At 44.3% G+C, this 12,199-nt stretch overlaps 1 protein-coding gene across 1 annotated transcript in view; it reads right to left on the bottom strand.

The window, feature by feature from the left end:
* Positions 1–12,199, bottom strand: part of LOC149361713 (fatty acid synthase-like) — a 120,000-nt gene that overhangs the window by 62,098 nt on the left and 45,703 nt on the right. The window contains exons 10-12 of the mRNA XM_089572777.1: positions 10,558–10,761; positions 9,784–10,041; positions 5,140–5,356 (exon numbers count right to left, since the gene is read on the bottom strand). Of these exons, the coding sequence (XP_089428903.1) occupies positions 5,140–5,356; positions 9,784–10,041; positions 10,558–10,761 (679 nt within the window). The remainder of the gene's footprint in view (positions 1–5,139; positions 5,357–9,783; positions 10,042–10,557; positions 10,762–12,199) is intronic.

Raw genomic sequence — 12,199 nt, 5'->3', positions numbered from 1 at the left:
CAAGAATAAGAATACGCCATCTGGCCAAAGGCATGCAACCGCAATCAATGCTTTTGTGGAAAGAGAATCATTTTAAATACCTCTGTTCCCGCTTAAAATGTTCTCCTGTTTAAAAGCTAACTACCATAGAACACACAATGGCTAAGAATTTCGGCGCACACGGGAAGACACCTGGATTCTGAATCGGCTCACCCTACTGCCGACAAGCATTCAGTGGCTGCTTCGCTAGTCAACCGAGCAACAATCGGTTGTGAGCCGTCGAGCGTTGGCATTCAAATGTAGCGAAACGGTTACCCCTGAAATTTTACCCGCAAAGTGAAGAAAGAAGTCAAGCACAAGCGAGGAGTAGAGCAGTTGCCAGTAAAAAAAAAAAGCCAGAAGTTAATATACAACGCGATTCCCTATGTGCCTTAGGTCTGTGAAACCCTTTCCTGTATGTTCAGAAAACATGAAGTGCATGTCGCAGACGTGCCGACAAGTAAGCTGCGAGGCGAACTTGTCAGTGTGAAGGACCTGCTTCCACGTGCCAAGTTCCCCGGTGTCGTTTATCGAATCCCACGCAGCGACTGCCTCTCCCTCTACATCGTGGAAACCGGAAACTTTCAGCGACGATGTAAGATGCAACCGCGCATTACAGAATGCGATTGCAGAACAAGTGCAGTCTACCGGTCACGAGGTAGGCTTGGATGAGGCGGCGGTCTTGAGAACCGAAAGCAATACTTTGGCGAAACTACATTTCGAGTCCCTAATCATCCAGACGACGGCCAACGCTCTGAATAAGTATCAGGGCAGGCTTCATTGTACCTACGGGAAAATATAATGAAGGATCCTAAGCCTCTGCAAGCCTTCCCCTTTTTCCGAGGCAGTCTTATTGTGAATAGGGTCCCCGTATTGGACTCGAAATGTCATTTTCGTTTCAGACTTGGTCAGTGACCAAATGTTTACATTTTATAACCCCTCACCCTCACCAGAGGGTGTTGCGTGAAACGTTTGCCTACATAATGGGAATTCACAGCGCAGCTGACTGGGGACATTGTTCGACGCAGTTGCACATGTTGATTTTGGTCACCGATCTCAAGCACCGTGCCCAAAGGCGCAAATGGACAAAGTCATCCCCACGAATGCCACTTGGAAAGCGCAAGCTGTTGAATCAGAGCGACAGCCCTCGCTTTTCATCGTTGCTTTTCTCGCTTCTCAGGTTCTGCTCCGCTTTCCACCTATTCCTCTTCGAGTCTTCATCAACGCTCACCACTAAACCAACACAACAGGTCATACCAGACTCCTTGTAAACACACCGCCGGCTGAGAAATTCAAGTTCCTGCTTGATAAGAAGTTTCGAGCATCAATGCCATGCATCAAGGCTGGTCATCACATTTTCTGTTTTAGTTGCGCGCGATCACGCCGCTGGTGCGCCATTGTACCAGAAGTGTTTATAATCTCCATCGCCGTAAATTCTCTTAGGTGTTACGTTCATACTGCACGAAAGTTCCCTGTCCACTGGAAGCCGCTGTTCAACCACTCTCCGGCCTATCCTACTGCTCTGCTTTTCTACTCAGGCTCTTACAGTTTGCAAAATCGCCAACAGTACCGTACAACAAGGGAACGGTGCAATAGTAGATGCGCTGTAAAATATACACAAGTGCTTCGTAAAGACTTAAAAAGCGGCATGTCTGCGTTGTAGCCGAATACTGTACGATTTGAGCAAAATAACGCATTGAATGGAAGCTGCACAACAAGGTTACTCATGCATGCTTACATATGCTTACGATGTTCAGGTTCACCTCTTGCTGTGAGTTGACATTCATCGTACAATTAGGGGCTGTCATAAAGTGTGCTTGCAGCTGAGCCTTGTATTTGCAAGCGCCACGACGTCTTTAAATTTAAAGAATGCAACTAAGACTTCACAAGCCTATGAAAATATACCTGTAGATGAGGCATGAAAATCGAACCGTCTAGGCACAGGCCTCGAGCTGGGCAGCAATGCGCATCGCAACGGGTAATCCAGGCTGTCGAAGATTGAAGGTGCGGTTTAAAGAAGAACAGCTGGGTCCCAACGTCGCGGACAACGGCGGGGTGGAAACCACACTAAGCAGGGTATATAAGTGTGCCTCCTAGGTGCAGGCTACCGCTGACGTCATGGCTACACAGGCGTATCCTTGTGGAGCCAGACGCTCTTTCACGGTGCAAGGAGGTTTAGATGCCACGCAGTCGGAAAAGCACTTGGGGAGCGAGGGAGGGGGCGGGGGGGGGGGCGCATAAAGAATATTTGTTTGTGATGGTGTGTGTAGTGCCTTCATATGCGCGTGCGTGAACGCCTATCTCTCCGCTTGTGTGCGCGTGCGTGTGTACGAGCGTGTGTGCTCGTTAGTGCGCGTGCGTTCGTGTGTATGTGCGTAGAGGAGTCGATGACATGCTCTAAACAAATCTTCTCTATTATAAGTGGCCTTCTCTAGGACCAGAGTGTCGAGGGACAATAAATATCGCTTGGTGTGTGTAACGCATAAACAAACACTCAGTTGAAGATGGGCACATTTCTCGATGTTTTGCTAAAACGACAATTGAACGCCGATTTTGAATGGCGTGCGGCCGTGTCAGTAGCTTATATTTACCATCACAATTTAGGCACCAAACTCGTTTAAGACGTTGGCCATTAAGTTTTTACTTGAAGCTTCTTTTCTAACGGAATTCCCCAATGCAGTTTTTCGACTGCAGTACGCCTTGAGTGACGCCTTGAGGTTTTCCCGACTGGCATTTGCTCTTGGTAGTGCAGACCTTACCTTAGGTAGAGTATTATTGTTTAAAAGATATTCAATATTTCTAGCTATACTTGGGCGTTGCCACAAAATTGGTTGTTACCAAGCACAGTTACTTATTAAAAAAATGCTTTAAATCAGCCTAAGAGTTATCAAGGTGTGCAAAGAAAGCCTGTCTTAATTTTATATTGTCGCACGCACAGAGTGAATTTTGGGCTTTGAGCGTTCATTTGAAATATTTAGAATGTTGCCTTTAAATCGTTTCCAGCATGTCTCATTTTAATTTTATTGCAGGGAAGAGTACCCTGGCTGTAAATAATGCTCTTGTAACAGGAAACTAAGGTGTAATGGTGCGCAGTCAGGTCGAAAAGCTCTGTCCATCCATCTGAATATTCTTTTCATGGATTTTCTTGGTTCTGGTAAAATGAGTCGAGTGACCACAACAAGAGTAAACATCCTATCCTTGAAAGCATGCCCGCTTATTATGGGCACAAAACGCAGGTGTGTGTAGCTCTGTGAACACAGGAAGGAATTCGATGTAGGGACCTTCAAAGGAAAGAATAAAATTATTTAGTGACCTCGTTTCTTTGAAAATAAGAAATGCTCAAAAACGGCATGCATAGCTTTTCCTGTGCATTGGAGGCAGAAAGGGCAGCGATTATAATTTGAGAGGCGGTTAAAAATAAGGGGAAAGAATTTTGTAGCAACTGGATGACGAACAAAAATAATGAGTGATATATTTGGGTCTAGCTAAAACATTACAGACAGAGATGAGGCCTCAGCTGATCAGTAACTAACCGCTGTTGTATAGAAAATTAGAAGAAAATTGAAAATTAAATTTTAATTAAAATTAAAAATTAAATTAAATAATAAAAAATTGATATATTTTGCTGACAACAGAATAATTTTTGATGTGCAGAACCAGAGCACGAATGAAAAAACATCGCGTTCTTTAGCGCATTTTTAAAGAAAACCAGGTATGTGTTGACAATGGATAACCTTAAGTAAATATATTCGCTTAACAATACGATAATAAGATGTAATATATTCCTCATAAAGCCACAAGAGCGCAAATACAGCGGCTAGATGGTCATTTCAGGCAATTCATCAGGCTATGTTGCAGCAACTTTATTTCTCGGGAACTCGGAGCACAAACTAACTCTGACTAGACGCACAACCAATGTTCCTTTTATGCGGTGTAATTCTTTAGTATATTTAAGGGGATAAGAGGGACTAAAAAAATAAACTTTCTCACGTTCTGCAGAAAACTGTCTTTGATTAACGTTCCTAAAGTGCAGCTTAATAGATTACGCTCAATAAATTGGAAGATGAAAGCTGGGCTTTCCAAACATTCCTTTTTCTCTTCGTTTTGATAGAATAATTGCTCCTACAGTTTTTTTTCTGTACGGTTTTGCACTTTCAATTACACTGACAGGCTTTTGGATCCTTTCCGCTACGAAAACAGATTATACCCGCTTGCTTTCGAAATTTTGACGTAATAAATTCTTTATATTTTGACGCCAAAAGCTATCCCGTCATATTCGATAACTACGGCAACTTCCCTGAACTCTGGATGTAAAGAGATTTCGATGGCAGGTGCAAGATATGTTACATAGTGCTTTCATCTTTCCTATGCTTGATAATGGGGACAAAGCAAGGCCCTAGAAAAGCCGCCCTTCTCAACCGCAGTTTTCTGGCTAGTGTCAGTGAAATAAAAGCGTCAAACGTACCGTGTTTCCTTTACATTGTTTGCGAAATAAAAACATAAATAGCAAAGTATTTTATTGATTCTATGGTGCGAAGCCTGCCTCGGCATGTTCGCTACAAGAAAAAAATGTCATGGCCAACAGTACTTACATAAGCCGGTTACTAGTGGGTGACGTGTTGGGACGTAAAGTAACCTGCTTGAATTTGAAAATGAAATTTTTATGAGCAAACTGGACCTATGTTGTTTCAAAGTGAGTCTTTTCGACTTTATCACACTTATTCCGCTTCGCCTTCAGTGGACGGATGTCGTCAGGACAGAAGGAAACGGAGAGTTAAGAAGGGGGCTTCTTAGGACATAGTTATAAGCTTTCATGATTTATTGAAAGAAAAAGGTGTTCAGCTGCCTTTATACTCTAATCAACGTTTTGAATACAAATGTAATAGTTCAATACTACTCTCGCTGAAACGTTAGCTGTATAAAAGATTATTTAATTCAATACTCGACAATGCAGCAGAGTTGAAGGTTACTCTTCGGGAAAAAAAACCCTTATTGACCGCTTGTATGGGACATAATTGAACGAAGCTGAGACTTCGACATATGTGGATAGCTCTGTGCCTTTGATATAAAATATATTTTTCGTACACGAAAACATAGAATGTAAACAAGCTGTTAACTTACTGCTTCTGTGCAAGACGGTGGCTCTGTGGAAAGTCACATCCTCTAACACCACTGGCATCTTGTCGAATGGTTTGCCGGCGCGTTTCGCCAAGAATTTCCAGGCTAACACGATGTACCCAGTGGCAGGGAAGAGCACACGCCCGTCGATTTGGTGACCAGCCAAGTAAGCGTCTCTCTCGTTGGTCTCCATGTCCACCTCCACAATTTCTTCCGATGACTGCGTAATAGGCAGATGTTAGTGCCCGCTGTCCTTCTCTTAAATAACTTGTTTCTATGGCTCACTTTGTGTCACATTTAGATGAGCACGCCTAGTGTGGTAGATTTTTCGTTTTTCAAGTTAAATATGTTTTATTTAAACTTACGTTTTGCGAGAAACTGAGGCAATATTGAAGCAGATTGCTACCTTTGGATTTGAATAAAGATTAGTGATGCCAAACAGAAGGACTTAGGCGATCATCACGGAGAAGGAACAAACGTTGCTAATTACAGTGAGGCGGCATTTCACCTCTATACATACCCAAGTCATTCATACATGTCTGGCTAATTGAAAGGAATGTGATGTGAGCGAATAACTGAGAAGTACTGTTCGGCTCTATCAAGTCTAAATACGGTTAACAGCTCAAAGGTTAAATACGGGAGAGAAACTGGCCCTTCAGCTGAGATTCCGGCATAAGCTACATACCCAAGAATTCTGAAAAAAAAAACATTTTTGAACTGGAAAGAGATTACGAACGCAATAATCCCGTGTATTAGAAGTTTGCGCTGTAACAGTCAATATATCTGCAGATTTCCTGCCGACAGGTTTGTATTTTTTTGCTATTGACGTTTTTCCTACCGCCACAAGCATTCTTCATTTCTTTTCAACGGAAGTGAACTGCTCGATGGGAGCTATGAAAAAATTTTAAAAGAAAGATTTTTCGACACATTTGCAGAATGGACCACAACCTTCAGCATTTCCTGAAGAGTACCCTAAAATATTCTAATATTCAGAATTTTGTCAAGAATGTTGCACATGGTACGCTCAGTGTGCATATCTAGCAGCCTGTAGAAATTACTCTAGCGCCGTAGCTCACCCATTTTGTTCTTCCCGCCAAATGTTCGTATGTCTATCGCCAGCTCCCTGTAAAAAAAACTGCCATCTCTGGAACTGCTATCGTGACAATGGCCGTCTTGAAGCATAGCAACAAATTTTACCTTCTGGGAAATAATCACTGACTGTTTTGTGATGTAAGGTATCTCACAAGCACATTACAAAGATAAGCACTGTAGAGATTCAATATTTTATAATGACGGCGCGATGCAATTACTTGGCACAAATAAATATCTCAAGTGCGCTCTCTGTTAAGAAAATCTATGTTATACTACTGGCTTTTGCAAATTGGAAGTAATTTTCAATGTTTTATTTTGAATATACTATGAACCGTAATGAAACAGATGTCCGAATAATCATTGCCGCACTGCTCAATTCGCCTTTTACTCCACTGTGAGTAACTTTTTGGCAAGCCACTAGCATAATAGTAGCAAGTTTCACGTGTACACTGTGATGTAATCGAAGGTCCCAAGCAACTTCACAGCTTCACCCAATTCTTTAACCTAGTTATTTCACTCCTGTGGTCAGTAGCTGCAGTCACTACCTGCCCAAGCTGAACGTATCTCCTTCCTACTTGCAAAGCTTCGTTGTCTATTCTAAATGCTCTTTTGTTTACAAGTTCCGACATCACTTTTATTTCGTTGAGGAAAATAGAAAAAATTTTATGCCTGCCGATACATTTGCCTGCCCAGGTCCTCAATTATGCAATGCGATTAGTCCTCGAGGTGCTCATCAAAGCTGTTTTATCATGAAAACAGAGATTACTAACCAGTCTTCTATGAATATTTGTCCCCAATTGTTTCTGGTCCTTTCTCTGAAAACCTACGGCAAACAAGCGGTGAATAGCAGCGGAAGAATTCTGCCTCTGCCTGCCACCTTGTGTGATTGGGATTTTATTACTTTCCATGTGGAGGCCTACGGTCGCCATTTTCTAGCACCTTCTAGACTCACCTAGTCTACGAAATGTTTACGATATGCAAATGATGACTGCGGAAGATCGGACTTCATCATATGGTTCTACGTGGTTCATGGTCGTCTAACCATTCCGAAAGCCCGCCAGGTAACATTGTTCACTGGCCACAGGTCGTGGTCATTCTATCAATGATTACCTTATTACGAGTGATAACATTAGCGTTTATTAAATATTCCAGTGCATTAGTGGTTGTGCGGCATTGCGTGTATAGATTAGCAAGTTTTTTCGCTCAATATCTCCACCGTCGTTGAATTGACCAATAGTTCCTTTACCGGCACCTGCCGCTCTTAACGTTTAGTTTGCTTCGAATTCTTTCTTTTCATAAGCTGTGATTACCGGCAGAATATCCATTTTCTTCGCCGCATTGCCTCAGCCGCTATTGCTATTAACGCTATTAGTGTACAAACAATACGTTGTGGCGTGAACAAAACAAACATTTGAAAACTTGCGGGACTATAAGCCTCATATACCGAGGGCCCTAGGCAAGTGGAATTTATTCAGTGATGTTAAGGATAGCGTGGCCTAGTCAGCATTATATTTTTTCCTTTCAGAAGGCTAACAAACTAGTAAAGTCAACGTAGCTACCTTTTAAAATATTGGTGCCAGAAGCTTTTCGCACCGGCCATAAAAGAAAGCTCGTAGGATACAAAGGTTTCCACGTAGCAACAGTTCACCTTTCGGGTCTCAGAGGATAAAATCGGCTTTCGCCGCTAGTGCTCTCCTCGACTACGCTTTATTTGCGTGTATACCGGAGAGGCGATATGCTCGAGCCGATATCACTCGGACGCTTTAAATAAAGTTGCGTAAATAGTACCGAGAAGCAACCATCTCACGTGGGCGTTATTCAAGACTGTCTAGGACATCTTAATTTGAAGTTTGAAGTTTGAAGTTTGTTTTATTTATATCATAGATGTGGGTAGGAGCATGATTCATGAAGAGAGTGTTTAAAAAAGTGATTGTTCGTTACTAATCATTGATCTTTGGAGAAGGATGGGAACACTGCAAATAACGCGACGATACGCTCGCTCAGTTGGTTTTAATGTGCTAGGACACTCTTTTTTTATGATTGGTTACCTTTAGCTGGGACATCTGGTATAAGCTCGCTTTGGTAGCAGAACTGAGCATAGTTTTTCCCCAATCCTTGCGCGTCTATTACACAAATGCGATAAGACAAACGCTTCAAAGCATCCGCGTAGTGGAGGCAAAGCGCGTCCCCAAAAAAACACTGAACACTACTCTAGCAGCAGCCTAGGCGGTTACACTACCTCTTTTCGTGGCCTCACAGATTTATTTCTGTCCAGACGCCTGCGTACACGGGGTCGACATCCGATCACGGGGAAGAGCTAAGGATGACCCCGTGATCTTATATTAGCGCTCCTACCACCCGAAGACGAGATAAGTAGCGCGAGGCACGTGCTAGGGATGGACACGTGATCTGCTACGGCACCCCACTACCGACACTCAAAGGGCAAAAGACGTGTAAACAGCTGCGCTGTATGCAAACTAAGATTGCGAGCGCATCAGCCGATACTGAAAATGGCAACTTGGCCTTGCGTGACGGTACCATGGCACAATGGTTGTAACGGTCATGAACTCAGGCGATTATCCGTTACCTACCTCCATCGGTACAGAAGTGCCTTGATAAATAGAAATTACGTCTTTCTGGACGCTCATAAGGCTTCACAGGCCTCAGCATGCCATCGGAGAAGAGCGAAACGAAATATTCTGATACCGAAAATGTATTGAATTTCTGACCAATTTATCCGAAGCGAGTATATTCAGATATTCCTTCAGTTGTATTCCGTTCAGTACCTACGCCATTTATATTCCTCGCACAAAACGTCTACATATTGCATGCCGGCATGTAATTCGTGCGCGATGCGTAAGAAAAAGCAGACTAATACTTCGACGCTGGCATGTAAACTTTCATGCCCAAGTCTTGAAACTCAAAAGCCTTAGTAATGGAGTGCATTCAAAACACAATGCTTCAAACAGCTTTGGATTTTAGTTAGTTTCTTTTATTAGATAATTCAATTTGCGAGTAAAAAAAGTTACCTGACTAATTTTCGTTTCTGAATGTTATTCGGTGTCTGTTCTGCGGAAAACCTCACAGCTAAATTCAAGGAATTGGGTTTAAAGACTTTCTAATTTTTGTTAGGTGTAGCTTGCAAAGAATAAAACAATGAACTTTTCCGAAAACCATACTGGCGCCTTGCAGTCTGCAATTTCAAAATTTTTATGTTAGTCGACGAAAGGTAATGACATTGATAGAGGCGCCGCTAAAGGAGCAATGCCGAAAGGCGAAAATTTTGCAGATGACTGCGAGGGTTGGTGTTGCTGGTATGGCGAATACATGAGTATGGCTAAAGACTGCTTTTGTGCGGCCATTGATAGTGGCGCCACTAAAGGAGCAATGCCGAAAGGCGAAAATTTTGCAGATCACTGCAAGGGTTGGTGTTGCTGGTATGGCGAATACATGAGTATGGCTAAAGACTGCTTTTGTGTGGCCTCATATTTTGGCTCAAGGCGAGGGCACTCTTGCTCTAAAATCTATCATAATGTATTTGAGCTTCTGTCTAACCTGCGCTAAGGTGTAGAAGTCATTCCACCGAGCGACGGTCCAAGTCTGCGAGTGGTCCCAGCTGACCAGGTGCGCGATGCTGGGTGTGCCACGTGGTACGGGTAGCGGCACCGGCGGGTACAACGGCGACAGGTCTAGTTTGACTCCCAGCGAGTGAAGCTTCCCCAGTGAGCCGACGAAGAACTGGGTGTTGTCCTCATGGCGCTTCATCAGGCCAAGGCAACTGGCATCGGCGCCGAGGGCACGCCTCAGTACCGGCTACATTTCATTGAAAGCAAAGAAACAGTAGATCGAGGAATGACTGATAGAAAACATAGTACATATCGCGAAATATCATGCAAAACTCAGGGTTCGAATGTCCGCAGGCGACAGGGTCTGCTGTCAAGCTACGCAAAGGGGCATTTGAACATATTCGAAGCGCAAGAACTGCGGCAGATGGGCAAGAGTCGCATGCTGAAAGAGGGATGACACGGTAAGTTCACTGTCTCCGTAAGTAGCCGAGTATACTGCTGAAAGTAGACCACGTCGCCCGGGGACTTTTTGTCATCCTTATGCAGCATTGTCTGCGTTCCTACAGCTCACCTCTTCACTGTATACAAGGCATACTTTAGATGCAATAAGGTTTATGGTATGCGAGTCTGGCGAGCTTGGTGACGCCACCTTGTGACCAGTGTCTCGGAGTCCGGAGAGCACGTGATATTAAACGCGACGTTCGATTCCGCGTAATGGTAACGAGAGGGAATAAATAATTGTGTAAAGAAAAGAAGCCGTTACCAGCAAAAGGCAATGTGGGCCGATATCGAGCACCACGGCGTCTTTGGGCACGTGCTGTAGGGCCTCGCTGAAGAGCACCGGCGAGAGCAGGTTGTTGACATGGTACTCCGGCGAGGAGATTCGGGCGAAGGGCTCCTCCCAACGGCTCTCTGGCAGTGATGAGCACACCCAGCGATGGCTGCGAGGCTTTGGCTCAGGAATTACCTGCGAGTCGGAGCAGAGGCAGAGAAAAAATGGTGCGAGGCCTGCAAGAGCTGTGCCGTTCATTCTGTGTTTCTTTTGGGCATTGCGACACTGCAGTTTCGGGGGCATGGTTACCAGTAGTACGTATCATTGAAAGTGGATGACGGTATTGTGAAAATACGCCGCGTAAGAAGGCTAAGATTCAGTTACTGCGTACTCAGATGGACAGCAGATGTTCAGAATACCCGTACCTTTAATGAAGGAGTTGCTCTCCTGTATTTTGCAACCCGCATAACTTATATGCGACCTCGTCCATGTACTAGTAGCTGAACGCGCTCGTTCTAAATATGCTCAACCCAGCAGATTATGAGCAGATACCAGGGACGACAGATTTCAGCCTTCCAGTGGAATATGACAACATTTTTTCCCATAGAGCCACCTGCTTTAAGCACCTGTGCCTAGGGTAGAAGGAAGCAGCGTCCATGATTGGACAACTACGCAGGGCGCGCCCTAATGAAATTCTTGCACTGTAGACATGTCTCAGAGTAACAGGCCACAGCTTAGATGAAAGTACACAAACACAATACTGCACGTCGGCAGTGAAGACGAACCAGAACAACGCTTAATACAGACAGGCTGATATAGCTCTACGGATCCGCTTCATAAGAACCGTGTTGCAGATGGGGCGCACTTTTTTTTCTTTAAATCTAAGCCACCGAGTTTCCTTGAAAGCCAGAATGCGAGGCTCTTGTATCAGCTGAGGAGCTCTTCAGCGCTCAAGGGATTCGAAGATGCGAAGCGATAGATATTTATCAGGGTGATGCAAGTCCAATTATATCCGTGAGGCGCAGTGAGGCAACGGAAGTAAAGGTCAAGAGGCAAGATATGTGTATTTATGTCATACAGCGAACAAGTCGTCATGACTCTATACATAGATGACATTGAGAGAGCAAAGTAAACCAAAGGGAATGTACTTGAATTGCCTTCACAAAATAGGGGACTACGGTGATTATCAGAGGAGGCAGACACGGCAACTGAGCGCCCTCAGCGGTTGAAGAACCAGCGATCCTCTGTGGTTGCAGCTCTATAGGACCCCGCTATCAGTGCAAGTTACTAGTTCCTGTGCAAGTTCCTGTGCAAGTTCCTGGCTCTTATTACGTAAGATGGACATCGATCGCGGAGACGGCAAAACCAGCGATACATAGCCTAGAATCTAATCGGGAGCTATTTTACAACGCTCTTTTTCATTTTCACTTCATCTGGCCCTACATTTAGGGATAAGAAAAGTAGCCGGGAGGTGGAGTGCCACAGCGGCGATGATAGCAGCCCTTCTGCCGCCGCATCCAGCTCGGCGGAGTCGCAGAGATCATGCCTCGCCAATTTGTCCCACAGACACCGTGCAGTTCCTAGCCGGGTTTATTGCCCTTAGACCTCGTCACGCGTGTCAACTGCGTCGCCA

This window comes from Amblyomma mixtum, chromosome 2 (genome assembly GCF_055824585.1).
Source record: "Amblyomma mixtum isolate Tamu chromosome 2, ASM5582458v1, whole genome shotgun sequence".
NCBI lineage: Eukaryota > Metazoa > Arthropoda > Arachnida > Ixodida > Ixodidae > Amblyomma > Amblyomma mixtum.
This window is presented reverse-complemented; position numbering and strand designations above follow the sequence as displayed.